Genomic DNA, 13,497 nt, shown 5'->3' on the forward strand with positions numbered 1-13,497 from the left:
GGAAACAGAAGAAAAACAACTGCTTGAACACATGGGTTGAGGTGGACATGATTGGGGATGTAGACTTGAAACTACCACACCAATGCAACTATCAACAATTTGGAAATAGGTCTTGATCAATGACACATGTTAAAACCAGTGGAAATGCACATCGGCTATTGTGGGGGGAAGTCAGGGGGTGAAGGGGAAAGTAAGAGCATGAATCATGTAACCATGTTAACTTTTCAAAAAAAATTATTAAATGGGAAAAAAGAGCCATATGGCATGATAGTAGAAAATTATGAGCCATGTCACTTCAAAAATATTTTTTAAAATAGTGATAGGGGAAAAAATGAACCTTTTTTAGGCATGAACTTAACCCAGGCAAAATTTTCCTTGGTGTACTGATAAATGAAAATGGAGGTAGGATAATAAAAAGAAGTGGAATGGATATTTTAAGAGCCATCTATTTTCATCCTTTATGGGAATGAAACCAAGACACTTGGACTCCAAACGCTGGTGTTCTGACTTGCTATGTTTGGAAGTAGTAATGATAGCTAAGAAAATTAAATTGGGAAAATTCCATGAACCTGGCTAAACTGCATGAGGGAGATGCTGAATGTGGCACAATTTTATAGTCACTCGGGAATCAAACCAGAATTTCAAAGGAAGGGAAATTATGCATTGTATTATTAAGAAAAGATAGGCAGATAAAAACTTGGGTTCATGTCCTCCTGCCTCTGACAAATTCTGACAGCGTGGCCCTGGACAAGTCATTTAACCCCTCTATAGACTAAGCAACTCTCTAAGACTACAAGTTGCAAAGAAGGAATCAGGCTTTGTTGGTTGACAGAATTTCCTTATTTAGGAGTTCCTTAATATGAAATCACTACTGTGGTTCTCATCCTAATGGCACTAAAAACAAATAATCAAAACCATAAAGTAGCAGAGAGACTTTTACAGGTGACGACATCTACTTGGTCAAACAAGCGATGGAGAAATTAAAGAATATATGTCCTCATATGTTTATTGTCTATATATTTAAAAAATCACTTGACTATAGAACAAAACACAACTCTAAAGGCTTTCCTACCTAAAGATATCTTGACAAACAAGTTAAGTTCATCTGAGATGTCATGAAATATACACTTTGTGTCCTTGAAGTCCAGTGTTGTTGTTCAGTTGCTTCTAAAGTCATGCCCAACACTTCATGATCACATTTGGGGTTTTCTTGGCAAAGATACTGGAGAGGTTTTGCCATTGTCTTTTCCAAGCTCATTTTATAGATGAGGAAACGGAGGCAAATAGAGTTCAGTGACTTGCCCGGGTTCATAGAGATAGTATGTGTCTGAATCTAGATTTGAACTTGGGAAGATGAGCCTTCCTGACTTCAGGATCTGCACTCTATCCATTGTACTACCTAGCAGTAGTTGCTCCAAGAACAAGCACTTGACTCAAAATAGAGCCCTTATGGTACATCAAAAGGAACAAGAATCAGTTAACTATGGCAGCAAGAAGAGGCAACTGTCAATCTGCCAAGGCACAAGAAGACAGAAACCATTAAAGGAAGCAAAATGTAAATTCTTTATGGGAAGGACTTTTTCCTTTTTAGTCTGTGAATCCCTAGCCACATATATACATATAGCACAGGCCTTTTTTTTGGGGGGGGCAGATAATAGCTGGTCAATCCCCAAATCCTTTAATATCAGTGCTTTCTCTGCGTTAATAATGTTCAAGTTATCATGACTATTTTTTATGTAAACATGATTACTTGCGTGTTGTCTTCCCCATTAGAATGTGAAGGGATTGTGTCTTTCCTTTCTTTGCATCTACATTACTTAGCATAGTGCTTGCTTGTTGTTCAGTCATTTCAGTCATGTCTGAGTCTTTGTGACTTCTAATACAATTATAGTCTAACTCTTTTTTAAAAAAAATTTATAAAAACCCTGACCTTCTGTCTTAGAATCAATACTGTGTATTGGCTCCAACGCAGAAGAGTAGTAAGGGCTAGGCGATGGGGGTTAAGTGGCTTGCCCAGGGTCACACAGCTGGGAAGTGTCTGAGGCTAGATTTGAACCTAAGACCTCCAGTCTCTAGGCCTGGTTCTCAATCCACTGAGCCACCCAACTGCCCCGTATAGACTAACTGTTTAATTATGTTTTAGCTGTTTAGTTCTTGCATTCATATCCAATCCTTTGTGACCCCAATTGGGATTTTCTTCATAAAGATATTGGAGTGGTTTTCTGTTTCCTTCTCCATCTTATTTGATAGATAAGGAAACTGAGGCAAACAGGGTGAAGTGACTTGTCCAGGATCACACAGCTAGTAAGTGTCTGAAGCCAGATTTGAACTCTGGTCTTCCTAATTCCAGGTCCTGGGCTCTATCTACTATGCCACCTAACTGTCCTACAATGCTTGGAGTAGGAGATTAATAAATATTTATTGACTGAATAACTGAAAAAGAATGTCTAGTAGTAACTGACACAATAAATACTTAAGGAATTGAATATATACAACTAGAGAGATGATGTGATTCAATGATTTTCTGAGTTGCAATATCAACAGAGGCATAAACCAGGAAGACGTGTCTTTTCCAAAGCTCTTTGCTGTCATCATGGGGAATAACCTGCATAGACTCTGATTGGCCTAGGGATTCCCAATAGATTTTGGAATTCTCCAGATTTTTTTCTTTGCTGATGGCATTGAGAAGTTTGTGCATTTTCCATGTTGTCTAGCAAAATTTATGAAGTTGGATGAGCAACTGATTCAATCTATAGATTGACCTTAAATAACCATAAAAGATAAGACACTGGTCAGAGTCCAGATTTGAATAAAAGGGAGAGATAATGCTAGATTTCATTTGGGAAATGATGCAGCCTTTTCAATGGTCCCGAGTTGCTCTTTACTGAAAAAAATTGATTTTTAAACACCAATATTATCCTTGCAATGCTATGTTTTTTGCAAATTGTAGAATGTCATATTCATAAAAGAATTTCAGATGAGGAAAAATGAGTCTCTGAGGGAAGAAGTAATGTATGCTAGTTTGAACTACTCATGAGTACATGGACCTGGAATTCTTATTACTTCTCCTGACTTCACCTAAAAATCACATGCCTTCTCTTACATTGCCAATGAATGGAAAATGCCTTGATCCTTTACTTGGTTTATCCACCAGTTAAGTGAACATTCAATCCTTGATTGTGTCTAGATCACGGACCCTACAAGGACGGTTGTCTAATGACTTAATGCTGAATTTTAATACATGATGGCTTTGCCCAAGAAAAAGTAGCTGAGGCCATTTCAGCAGATACTTACTTGATAAAAGATGGAGTTTGGTGAAAGGTGATGGCTGAGACTGAGAGGGAGATATCAATGCCGGAGCAAAGTAAACTGCAAAAGAAAAGGGTAGTTCATTTAAAACAATGAAAAAGCTTGCCTTGAATTAAAAATAAGTACCTAGGAGTTTGAATTGGATAAGATGTTATCAGTCATCTAGAAACAGAATAAGAGAACTGGGAATTTCAAGGTTGGAAGAGACCTCAGAGACAGTTTAATCTAACCTCAAAGCAAAAGAAATCCTCACTACAACACATCTAACTGGTGGTCATCCAGCCTTTGCTTGAAGAAATCTCTTGAGACTACCCACTATTTCCCAAGGTAGTCCATTCAACTTTTCGATGGCTTTAAATGTTACAGAGTTCTTATTGTATAAATTTGCCTTTTTGCAATTTCCAGGCCATTTCTTCTAGTCTTGGCCCCTGGTGCCAAACAACAAATCTAACCTCACTTCAATATAATGACCCTTTCAATACTCGAAGATGGGCTATGTCTGGTTAAATCACTTATGTTCTTTAAAGCTCAGTTTCTTTATCTCAAGAATGAGAGAATTGGGTTAAACTTCTTTCATTGTCCCTTTTGCCTCTAAATCTCTGTGGAGTCATGTTTCCCAGGCTAATCCTCATTCCTTCAATTGAGTCTTTAATTACATAGATTCAAGATCTACCAATCTGGTGGCTATCTTCTGAATGCTTTTTAGTGTCATCCTAAAAGGACGAGATTATAAAAAAGGTATATTATAGCTATATTGTGTCCAAAATGAGCAAGGTGATACCTTTGCTGGCCACACACATAGTACCATGACCCATTTTGGGATCCATATCTCATGAAGAAATGAACAAACTGCCACATAACCAGAATCAGGTGGTTAAGCTAGTCACCATGTCATATGAGGGATAATATGTCTGGTGAAGAGATTTTGAGTGAAAACAGCCACTGTTACTCAGTCAGGCAATAAATATTCATTAAGCACCTACTATGTGCCAGATTCTGCTCTAAGTGCTTGGGAAAATAAATATGAAAAAGAAAAGCAATCCCTGTCCTCAAGAAGCTCAAAGTTTATGATTTTGAAGGCTTGTTCTTGATAAGATTGTGAAAGAGTTTTAATTCTTAATTAAGCAGTGAACTTTAATTTGAGGAGGCAGTAAATGACTTCAAAAACCAAAAAATATTATTGTTAGCACAAGAAAGCCTTGGTTCTAACTGCCTAAGAGGCTCTTGCTGATAAGAGAAAGAATGTAAATAATTAGAGGAGCTTAGGGTAGCCATGATGGATTTCATTTTATCTCCTTGTGCTGGGGATGTGTAAAAACCTGTGTGTAAAATGCTCTGCAGGGAGAGATCACTAAATTTCAGCCTTTCTGGTTTCTCTTCTCTCTATACATAGTAAAAGTCTTTTTCTGAGTATAATTCACTGCTGTTAGAGTCTTTCTTTCTTTCTTTCTTTCTTTCTTTCTTTCTTTCTTTCCTTCTTTCGACTCCTACCTTTTCTTTTAGAATCAATATGGTGTAATGGTTCCAAGGCAGAAGAGTGGTAAGGGCTAGGCAATGGGGGTTAGGTGACTTGCCCAGGGTCACACAGGAAGGGAATGTATGAGGCCTAATTTGAACCCAGGACTTCCTGTCTCTGAGCTTGGCATTCAATCCACTGAGTCACCTGGGTGCCACCTACATTATTTCTTTATCATTATTTAGAAAAAGGGTTAGGGGCAGCTGGGTGGCTCAGTGGATTGAAAGTCAGGCCTAGAGACAGGAGGTCCTAGGTTCAAATCCGACCTCAGACACTTCCCAGCTGTGTGACCCTGGGCAAGTCACTTGACCCCCATTGCCCACCTTTACCACTCTTCCACCTAGGAGCCAATACACAGAAGTTAAGGGTTTAAAAATGTTAAAAAAAAAAGGGGGGGTTAGACTTTGGTCTGCTTGGCCCCAGAGGCTATGCTTAGTAGCCAATTGTGTGGGCTTCAGACAAGCAAGTTTTGCCTTATTATATGAAAATATTTCCTAAAGGAGCTTTTCAGAAGTCAAATGGATCACCATTTTGACATTAGGCAAGGGGCAGTCATATGGCTCATGAGCCTTGAAGGTGTTTGAACATGAGTCCATTTCAGATCTGCCATTGCAGGGAAAGATAAATGTGTGTCAGACTGATGGATAATGGGTTTTCTGGGACTCTAATGGGAGTCTTGCATTTTTTAACTAAGAGAATTTACATTTTCTGTAGTGCTCTATAGTGAGTTAATCTGTCTACATCCATTCCTGCCCAGCTTAGAAATAGGAACTTTGTGCTGTGAAACTGGACTTCCAAGTTGACTCTACAGAGCTCCAGGAGACCAGAGCAGGGTGGATAATAGATATCAACATGTAAAGAAAGGTAGCTTTGGTTGACAGTTTGGAGTCAGAAGGTGATTGGAAAGTTTTTCTCTAAAGTATATCTATATATCGCTTCTCAGTTATACAATTATTTTATTAATCTAATTAAAATGATTTAACTATGAACTTGAGACAAAGATGATTTGTGAACAATATGAAGGATCTAAAAGAAAATGACTGTATGTGTGTGTGTGTGTGTGTGTGTGTGTGTGTATGTGTGTGTGTTATGGGAGAGGATGAACTAATGAGACACCAGTCTAGTATTAAACATTATAGATGGATGTGGGTAATGGCTTGCACACTTTTCTAGAAGAGGAATGAACTTACCCGTGTATGGTTGTTTTGGAGCAGGTGCTTTGGTTGGTCCTGGAGTATCTGTCCCTGGAGTATATGTTCCTTTGGTGAAACCAGAGAGAAACGAGATTCAAAGTCCTTAATCAATTGGTCACCAAACATTAAAGCGTGTACTATGTCTTAGGCACTGTGTTATGTTCCATGTACAAAGACAAGACAAAAAAATAAAAGGAGTCTCTGCCCTCAAGGATCATGCAATTTTTTTTGGAGAAATAGTGTGTACATATACAAGTATATCATTGTTGAGTCATTTTCAGTTGTTTCCAACTCTGTGTCCTTATTTGTTTTTGTTTTTTTTTCTTAAACCCTTACCTTCCATCTTGGAATCAATACTGTGTATTGTCTCCAAGGCAGAAGAGTGGTAAGGGCTAGGCAATGGGGGTTAAGTGACTTGCCCAGGGTCACACAGCTGGGAAGTGTCTGGGGTCAGATTTGAACCCAGGATCTCCCATCTCTAGGCCTGGCTCTCATTCCACTGAGCCCCAAGCTGCCCCCTATTTAGGATTTTCTTGACAAATATACTGGAATGGTTTGCCTTTTTCTACCACAGTTCATTATTTAATTTTATTCTTCAAATACTCCAAAGCTTATATAATTTCATCAATGTGGATATTTTCTCCATTGATACAGGTTGCAGCCTATCCACACCTGCCCATTCAGTTATTACTCTTTGGTCATGTGCACCTGTAAGTTAATCACAAAGGGGCCAACTCGGCATCCTGGAGACCTCGCCCGCTTTCTCTTGACATCGTGAGGATATCAGTGGAGCACATTCTCCAGCTCATTTCCAGATGGGAAACCGGGGCAAAGAGAGTTAAGTGACTTACGTAGTGTCACACAGCTAGTAAGTGCAAGGCTAGATTTGAACTTGGGAAGAAAAGTCTTCCTGATTCCAAGTCTAGTTCTCTATCCACTATACCACACAGCTGCCCTAAGTATATACAAGACCCATACCAAGCAGATACTACAAGATAATCTGGGGTGCAGGGAACATAGGCAACAGCAGCTGGAGAAACAAAGACAAGCCTTCAGCAGAAGGTAGCCTTTTGCTGTGTTCTAAATGAAAAAAAAATCATTCTAAAAGGCACATTTAAGAAAAGCGTCCATTCCTTAGGGAATACGAGACAGCCAGTGTGGTGGTAAAGAGAAAGGAATGGAATATCATTTGTAAGAAACTACAAAGACAGCTTAGTTGAACGGTAGAATGTGTGAGTGGTGAGCTCCAGAAGAGCCCGTGAAAGGATCCTAGGGGTTAGGAACTCTTGAGTTTCACTGCTCTATCAGCCCTGAGTCAGACGTCAGCCTAGAAAGTCTAACCCCATGGAAAGTCTAGTCCCTTTGCTCATCAAAGGAGGATATTAATAGAGCAGAAAGGCCTTGAAATGTGGCTCATTACAGCACTCACTTAGACATCCTTCCTATGGACCAGGAGGTCCTCATTTCATAAAAGATGGGCCATCATCTGTCTATGGAAATTTGGGAGGAATAAATTCTGCCTGGGGTACCTCTCTGAAACCTCTACGATAATGAGCTCCCCTATTACCTGCTCTGAATGCTCTGGCCCAGGTGCAAAGGAACATTGGCAAAATGTCCTGACAGCCTTTCCAGAGAAGCATCATAGAGACCCTGCATGAAGCTCGTGATGTATCAGCATAACAGCTCCATGTTCAGCCTGAGCAGCCTTCATTTGCCTCTGGAATAGCTTGTTGGGCTCCTGGAGAGCATGATTTATGTGATGCCTGATAATGACAGGAAAAGTGTCAACAGAGTTATGGGCTAATGGGAGGCTTTTCTCTTTCCAAACAACTCTACAGCATGTTCTGTTTACTGCATTTCTCCTCTTGAAGCTAGTCGCACAATTTATGTGCTCCTAAGCTGCCAAGCTATTGCTTAGCCACTCTCCTGGAGATGTTAGTCCCTTAGAAAACAAAACAAAAGCAAAAAAAGGACAAAACAGACCTGATTCTTTCTTGAGGAAGAACATTGGATGCAATATCAACTTTTAGTCAATGGCTGTTGAAGACAACCCAGTGAATTCATTCATTCTTGCTTCATGTCTATTTATCCCATCTCCTCAGTGGGAAATGCATCATGATATGCTGCTCTTTCAAGAGCTGTATCTGGAGTTGGAGGATCTGGGTTTGAAATTTGGATCTGATACCTTTGCAATCATTAGCATTCCCTTTCACCTTCCTGATTTTCTTTGTTTATAAAATGTCGTCTGGCTCAAAATCCTTAGGTGGCTCTTTTTTTTTTTTTTTAAGCATTTTTATTTTTATTTTTTGGCTCTTCTTTTTTTCCAAAATACAAATTCCTCTAGCTCTATAGTCTGACTCATCCTTCCTACAAGCTATTAATATTTCTCAAATTTATTTGTCTGTCTTTATTTATGTAAAATATTTCATAATTGTGTTCACATCGTTTTTGTGTATTGGCTCCTAGATATTTTATACTTTTCTATTAATTTTAAGTAGAATTTCTCTTTCTGTCTTTTCCAGAGGATTTTATTGCTAATATATAGAAATACTTATGATTTGTGTGGGTTTAGTGTCTTAGGTAGGTTATTTTGGCAACTGTGTGGTTGATGGATGAGAGCAATGAGACACTGGAAGCAGGAAGCTCAATAGGTGAGTTATTAAATATAATGAAATTGAATTATTTAGTATTTTTTGTCAGGATTGCCAGAGTCTTGGTTATATGACCAAATCACTGAAGCACATTCATTTAAATTGAGAATTCAAGTGACAATCACTTGCATGACCACTTTGTGGGTAATTCCAGATGTCTCCAAATTCTAGACTTTGATAATTTAATGGAGAGATTATTTGCTATTCAGGATTGCCCAAAGCTCATGAGCAGTCTGCTATCAAAGCACTTTTCCCTCAGCACAAGTGTATTTCATCAACATGTAAGCCTTGGAGAAGTTAATCCCCATTAAATCCACCAGTCTACCACTCAAACATATAATAATTAACCTTTGACTGTTTCATAAATCCCACTGAAAAGTCACAGGCTGTTATGCTGAGTGAGAGTAAAACAAGTTAATAAAGGAGACAAGCTATAAAAATTTTAAAAGGCAGGAGAGATTGATATGAATGGCTCTAGCTTCAGTTGGCCTCTCAGGAAAAAATCTGAAGCAAGAGTGGAGAGAGAATGAAAACAGTGTCAGCCAATGGAAAACAATGACATCATCAGGATTCAGTCTGACTGGTCCAGGTCTTGTCTAGGGCTGGTATTATGTTACTGAGCCAGTGTGGATGTTCTCTGTAGTTACAATATTTGGAAGACAGAAACAGCTCCTGAGCACTGCAAAGAGAATTTAGAATCGACCAAAGGTCCCAGACGAGTGATCAAAACAAATTCTGGAGCTTTAGTCCTAAAACACTCTTGGATGGGAATAGGACTTGGGCTTCAGGGAATACCAAACAAACTACCTAGTAGCAAAGGAGGCTAGTTTGGCATTCTAGGAACCTTTGAGTAGGGCAGTGGGCTCCAATGGAAAAAGCACACAAGATGGCGGAATAATAGAATCTGAGGGTAGCAAGGAGCCTTGGAAATCATCCTGTCCACCCTGTACTTGAACAGAAACATAGCCAATGAGGAGTGGTCAGGTCTTTGGTTGAAGAACTCTGTTGAGGGAGAACCTCTACTACATCCTGAAGTAGCTCATTTACTCTTGTTATTCAGTCATTTCAGTTGTGTCTGACTCTCCATGAGCTCATTTGGGGTTTTCTTGGCAAAAATAATGGAGTGGTTTGCCATTTCCTTTTCCAGGTCATTTTATAGCTCAGGAAACTTAGACAAATCATGTTAAGTGACTTGTCAAAGGCCATACAACTTGTGTCTGAGCCAGATTAAAACTCGGGAAGATGAGTCTTCCTTACTTAAGACCAGGCAGTCTATGCATTGTGCCACTTAGTTGCCCTATTCTGCTCCTAGATAGTTTTATTGGAAGTCTTTCCTGAATATCAGCTTAGTTCTACTTCTTTACACATCTTCTACTCATTGCTCTGACCAATAGAATAAGAATAAATCTGGGGCCAAATAGAATAAGAATAAATCCTTTCTCTTTAAATACATAAAAATAGCTAAATATTCTCTTTTTCAGGATGATTATTTCTAGTTCTTTAAGCACAACTTATTGCTGAAGATAGGGAGTTGCAGGGGATAGAATGCTGAGTCACAAAGACTTGAGTTCAAATTCAGATTTATATAATTTCTAGTTGAATGATGGGAGGGGAGAGTAACTCACTTAATCTCTCACAAACTCAGTTTCTTCATCTATAAAGCAGAAATAATAATAATACCTATATCCCAGGGTTGTTTTGAAGATTAAATGAGATAATATTTGTAAGGTGATTAGCACTGTACTTGGAACATATTAGGAACTTAATAAGTACTAATTCCCTTCTTTCCTCTAATCTTCCTAAAGATCTTGCCTTTTCCTCACTCCCTTAAGTATTAAGGGCTCATAAATTGTACCTTCTTTTCTCCAAATTCCCACAGAGGGGCACTTTATTGACTATGGAGAGAGTGCTTTCAACCCAATGATCTATAGTTCTTCTTGCTTAGTAACAGTTAATGCCTTTGCAATATCTCTGTTATCATATTTAAGATATTTATATAGATTTGAACTAGGCAAGATCTTAGAGATATTCTAGCCTAACAGCATTATTTTTTGTTGTTATTGTGGTGGTGGTTCAGTCATTTTTCAGTCCTGGCTGACTCTTTGTGACTCCACTGGGGATTTTCTTGGCAAAGAGACTGGAGCCGTTTGCCATTCCCTTCTTCAGGTCATTTTACAGATAAAGAAACTGAGACAAATAATGTTAAGTGAATTGTCCTGAATCACACAGCTAGTAGGCTTTTTAGGTCACATTTGAACTGAGGTCTTCCTGACTCCAGACCTGGCTTTCTATCCACTGTGCCATCCAGTCCCAGATAAATTATTTGCCCAAGGACATAGGACAATAGGTATCAGATGTAAGATTTGTAGCCTTCTGTCGCCCAACTTGTGCTATTTTCATTATAGAAGGTTGTATGTCTTAGGAAGTCAATTTCTCTTTGGGCCTTATCCATAAAAATGGGGGGAAAGGTGGGACTGGTTGGCTTCCCAATCCCCTGACTGCTCTAGGTCTAGAATTCCCATAGGATGCATAGTTGATTACATCTCATAACTCAGGAGTTAATTGACCTGACATTGGGGTAATTATTTGACGGCTCAGTCCTATTTTCTCAACTAGAACATGAACTCATGCAGGGAACATACTTTCAGCTTGTTCTGTATTCTCAACATGCAGTAGATAGACAGGGTGCTGGACTTGGGCAACAGGTATAACAAGGTTTTATTTCACCTCAAACACTAGTTGTATAACCTTTTTCAAGTCACTTAACCTCTCTGAACCTCAGTTTCATAATCTGGAAATCAGGGACGGTAAGAGTTATTATAACTCATAGGCACTAGTGTGTATTAATTTGTGGGCTAGGCGTGCCATCATAACCTGGGAGAGAATTTCTGTTTGAGTATCTACCCTCACAAAGTTGCTGTGAGGATCAAATGTGATAATATTTGAAGGTCAACTATAGCACAGTAGATACAGTGCTAGACACGGAGTCAGGAAGATCTGTGTTCAAATGCAGGCTTCAAATTAGCTGTGTGACCCTGGGCAAGTCACTTAACCTGTCTGTGGCAGTTTCCTCATCTCTAAAAGGGGGATAATAAGAGGGCCTGTCTCTCAGGGTTGTTGTGAGCATAAGATGAGGTAATATTTATAAAACAATCTACAAAACTAACTTAGAGTGCTGTGTAATGCTAATAATAACAGTTATTATTACAGGATCATCTGTTAGGAGATTCAACTGAATTTAAAAGTCAGGAAAATTTGTATTTGGATTCTGCTTCAGATAAGTGACTGTGAGTAAGTCATTTTACATTTCTGGGTCTCTGTTTCCTCATCTGTAAAATGTGACTAATAATGGCAATTACCTTCCAGGGTTGGTTGAAAATCAAATGAGATATTATGTTTAAAGTGCTTTGTAAGCCTTTTAATAAAGTGCCACATGTGGTAAATGTCAACTATTATAATTCTGATTGAAATATTCTTGTTTATTTGATGGGCTGATCACCTCCGGAGAAGGATTTTACCTGAGAGCAGAAATTCTCTGGTCATGTCTTCTCCTTGCGTGGAAGGGGTGAGAGTCTCAGATGATGGAGAAGAATTCAGTGCTGAAAGTCAAGAAGAAAGAAAGGAAATTTAGGACTGGAAATGAGTTTCCTGGGAGACAGAAAAGACAAATGGAGCCAGAGACACAGAAAGGGTGGATGGGAAGAGATGAACCTTTGTAATATGACCAACATAGTGTGATGTAATAGATACAAAAGTGAGTCTGGAATCAAGAGATCCGAAGTCTACGTCTGGATCCTACTTTTCTTTTTTTTTTTTTTTTTAATTTTTCTTTTTTCTTTCTAATTTTAAACCCTTACCTTCTGTCTTGGAATCAATACTGTTTATTAGTTCTAAAGCAGAAGAGTGGTAAAGGATAGGCAATGGGGATCAAGTGACTTGCCCAGGGTCACACAGTTGGGAAGTGTCTGAGGCCAGATTTGAACCTAGGACCTCCTGTCTCTAGGCCTGGTTCTCACTCCACTGAGCTACCTAGCTGCCCCCATGGATCTGTGTGTTTGGAATTCAGGGAGGTGCCATTTAAAAGTATCTTACAAACTTCCTGTGGACATGTGAGGAACTTTGAGACTATATTCCCCGTGATCCAATGGGGTTTCCTGTTTCTGGCATGATTACATCAGAGAATGGGAACCAACTTAGAGCTCAACTTAAATTCAGAGGGCGGGCTTGAGTCTGTCTTTTTTGTTACGAAATATAAATGGCTGATGCGGCACTTTGAATCCTTACAGGCTCGTGGTCTAATAATTTATCTCTATCAGCATGGCTTTTATTAAAATACTATTTTCCCTTTTAATATTGGCCTTCATCAATTTTAAAAACAACAGATTTTACTTTTCTACAGGATAATCTGTATATTGGAAGACTTAAAAAACTCCAATGGCTCCCCATCACCTCCAGGATAAAGTACAAAATCCTCTGTTTAGCATTCAAAACCATTTTTGCACATGAAAGATTATGAAAGATAAAGGACAGACAATTTTCCATCAGGACTGTTTTTGCTGCATTCCATAAGCTTTAGTATATTGTCTCATCATAATAATTTTCTTTGATAATTTTTTTGTTCTTTTCCTAGAATTTATTTACTCAAAAGTTCTTTAAAATTAAGTTTCTTACTTTCCAATTAATTTCTAATTCTTCTTCCAAAGACCCCTTTTAAAATAAGATTTTAATTATATCATGATCAATAAATTATGTTTTAGTATTTTTCCTTTTCAGCATTTTCAATGGGGTTTTCATTTCTTAATCCATGTTCATTTTTTTTGAAGGTGCT

The 13,497-nt window shown here is 38.5% G+C and overlaps 1 protein-coding gene across 1 annotated transcript in view; it reads right to left on the reverse strand.

The window, feature by feature from the left end:
- The window catches only part of HHLA1 (HERV-H LTR-associating 1), a 62,855-nt gene that overhangs the window by 25,157 nt on the left and 24,201 nt on the right, over positions 1–13,497 (reverse strand). Inside the window, exons 9-11 of the mRNA XM_044684314.1 lie at positions 12,188–12,268; positions 6,016–6,084; positions 3,295–3,369 (exon numbers count right to left, since the gene is read on the reverse strand). Of these exons, the coding sequence (XP_044540249.1) occupies positions 3,295–3,369; positions 6,016–6,084; positions 12,188–12,268 (225 nt within the window). The remainder of the gene's footprint in view (positions 1–3,294; positions 3,370–6,015; positions 6,085–12,187; positions 12,269–13,497) is intronic.

This window comes from Gracilinanus agilis, chromosome 1 (genome assembly GCF_016433145.1).
Source record: "Gracilinanus agilis isolate LMUSP501 chromosome 1, AgileGrace, whole genome shotgun sequence".
NCBI classification, from domain to species: domain Eukaryota; kingdom Metazoa; phylum Chordata; class Mammalia; order Didelphimorphia; family Didelphidae; genus Gracilinanus; species Gracilinanus agilis.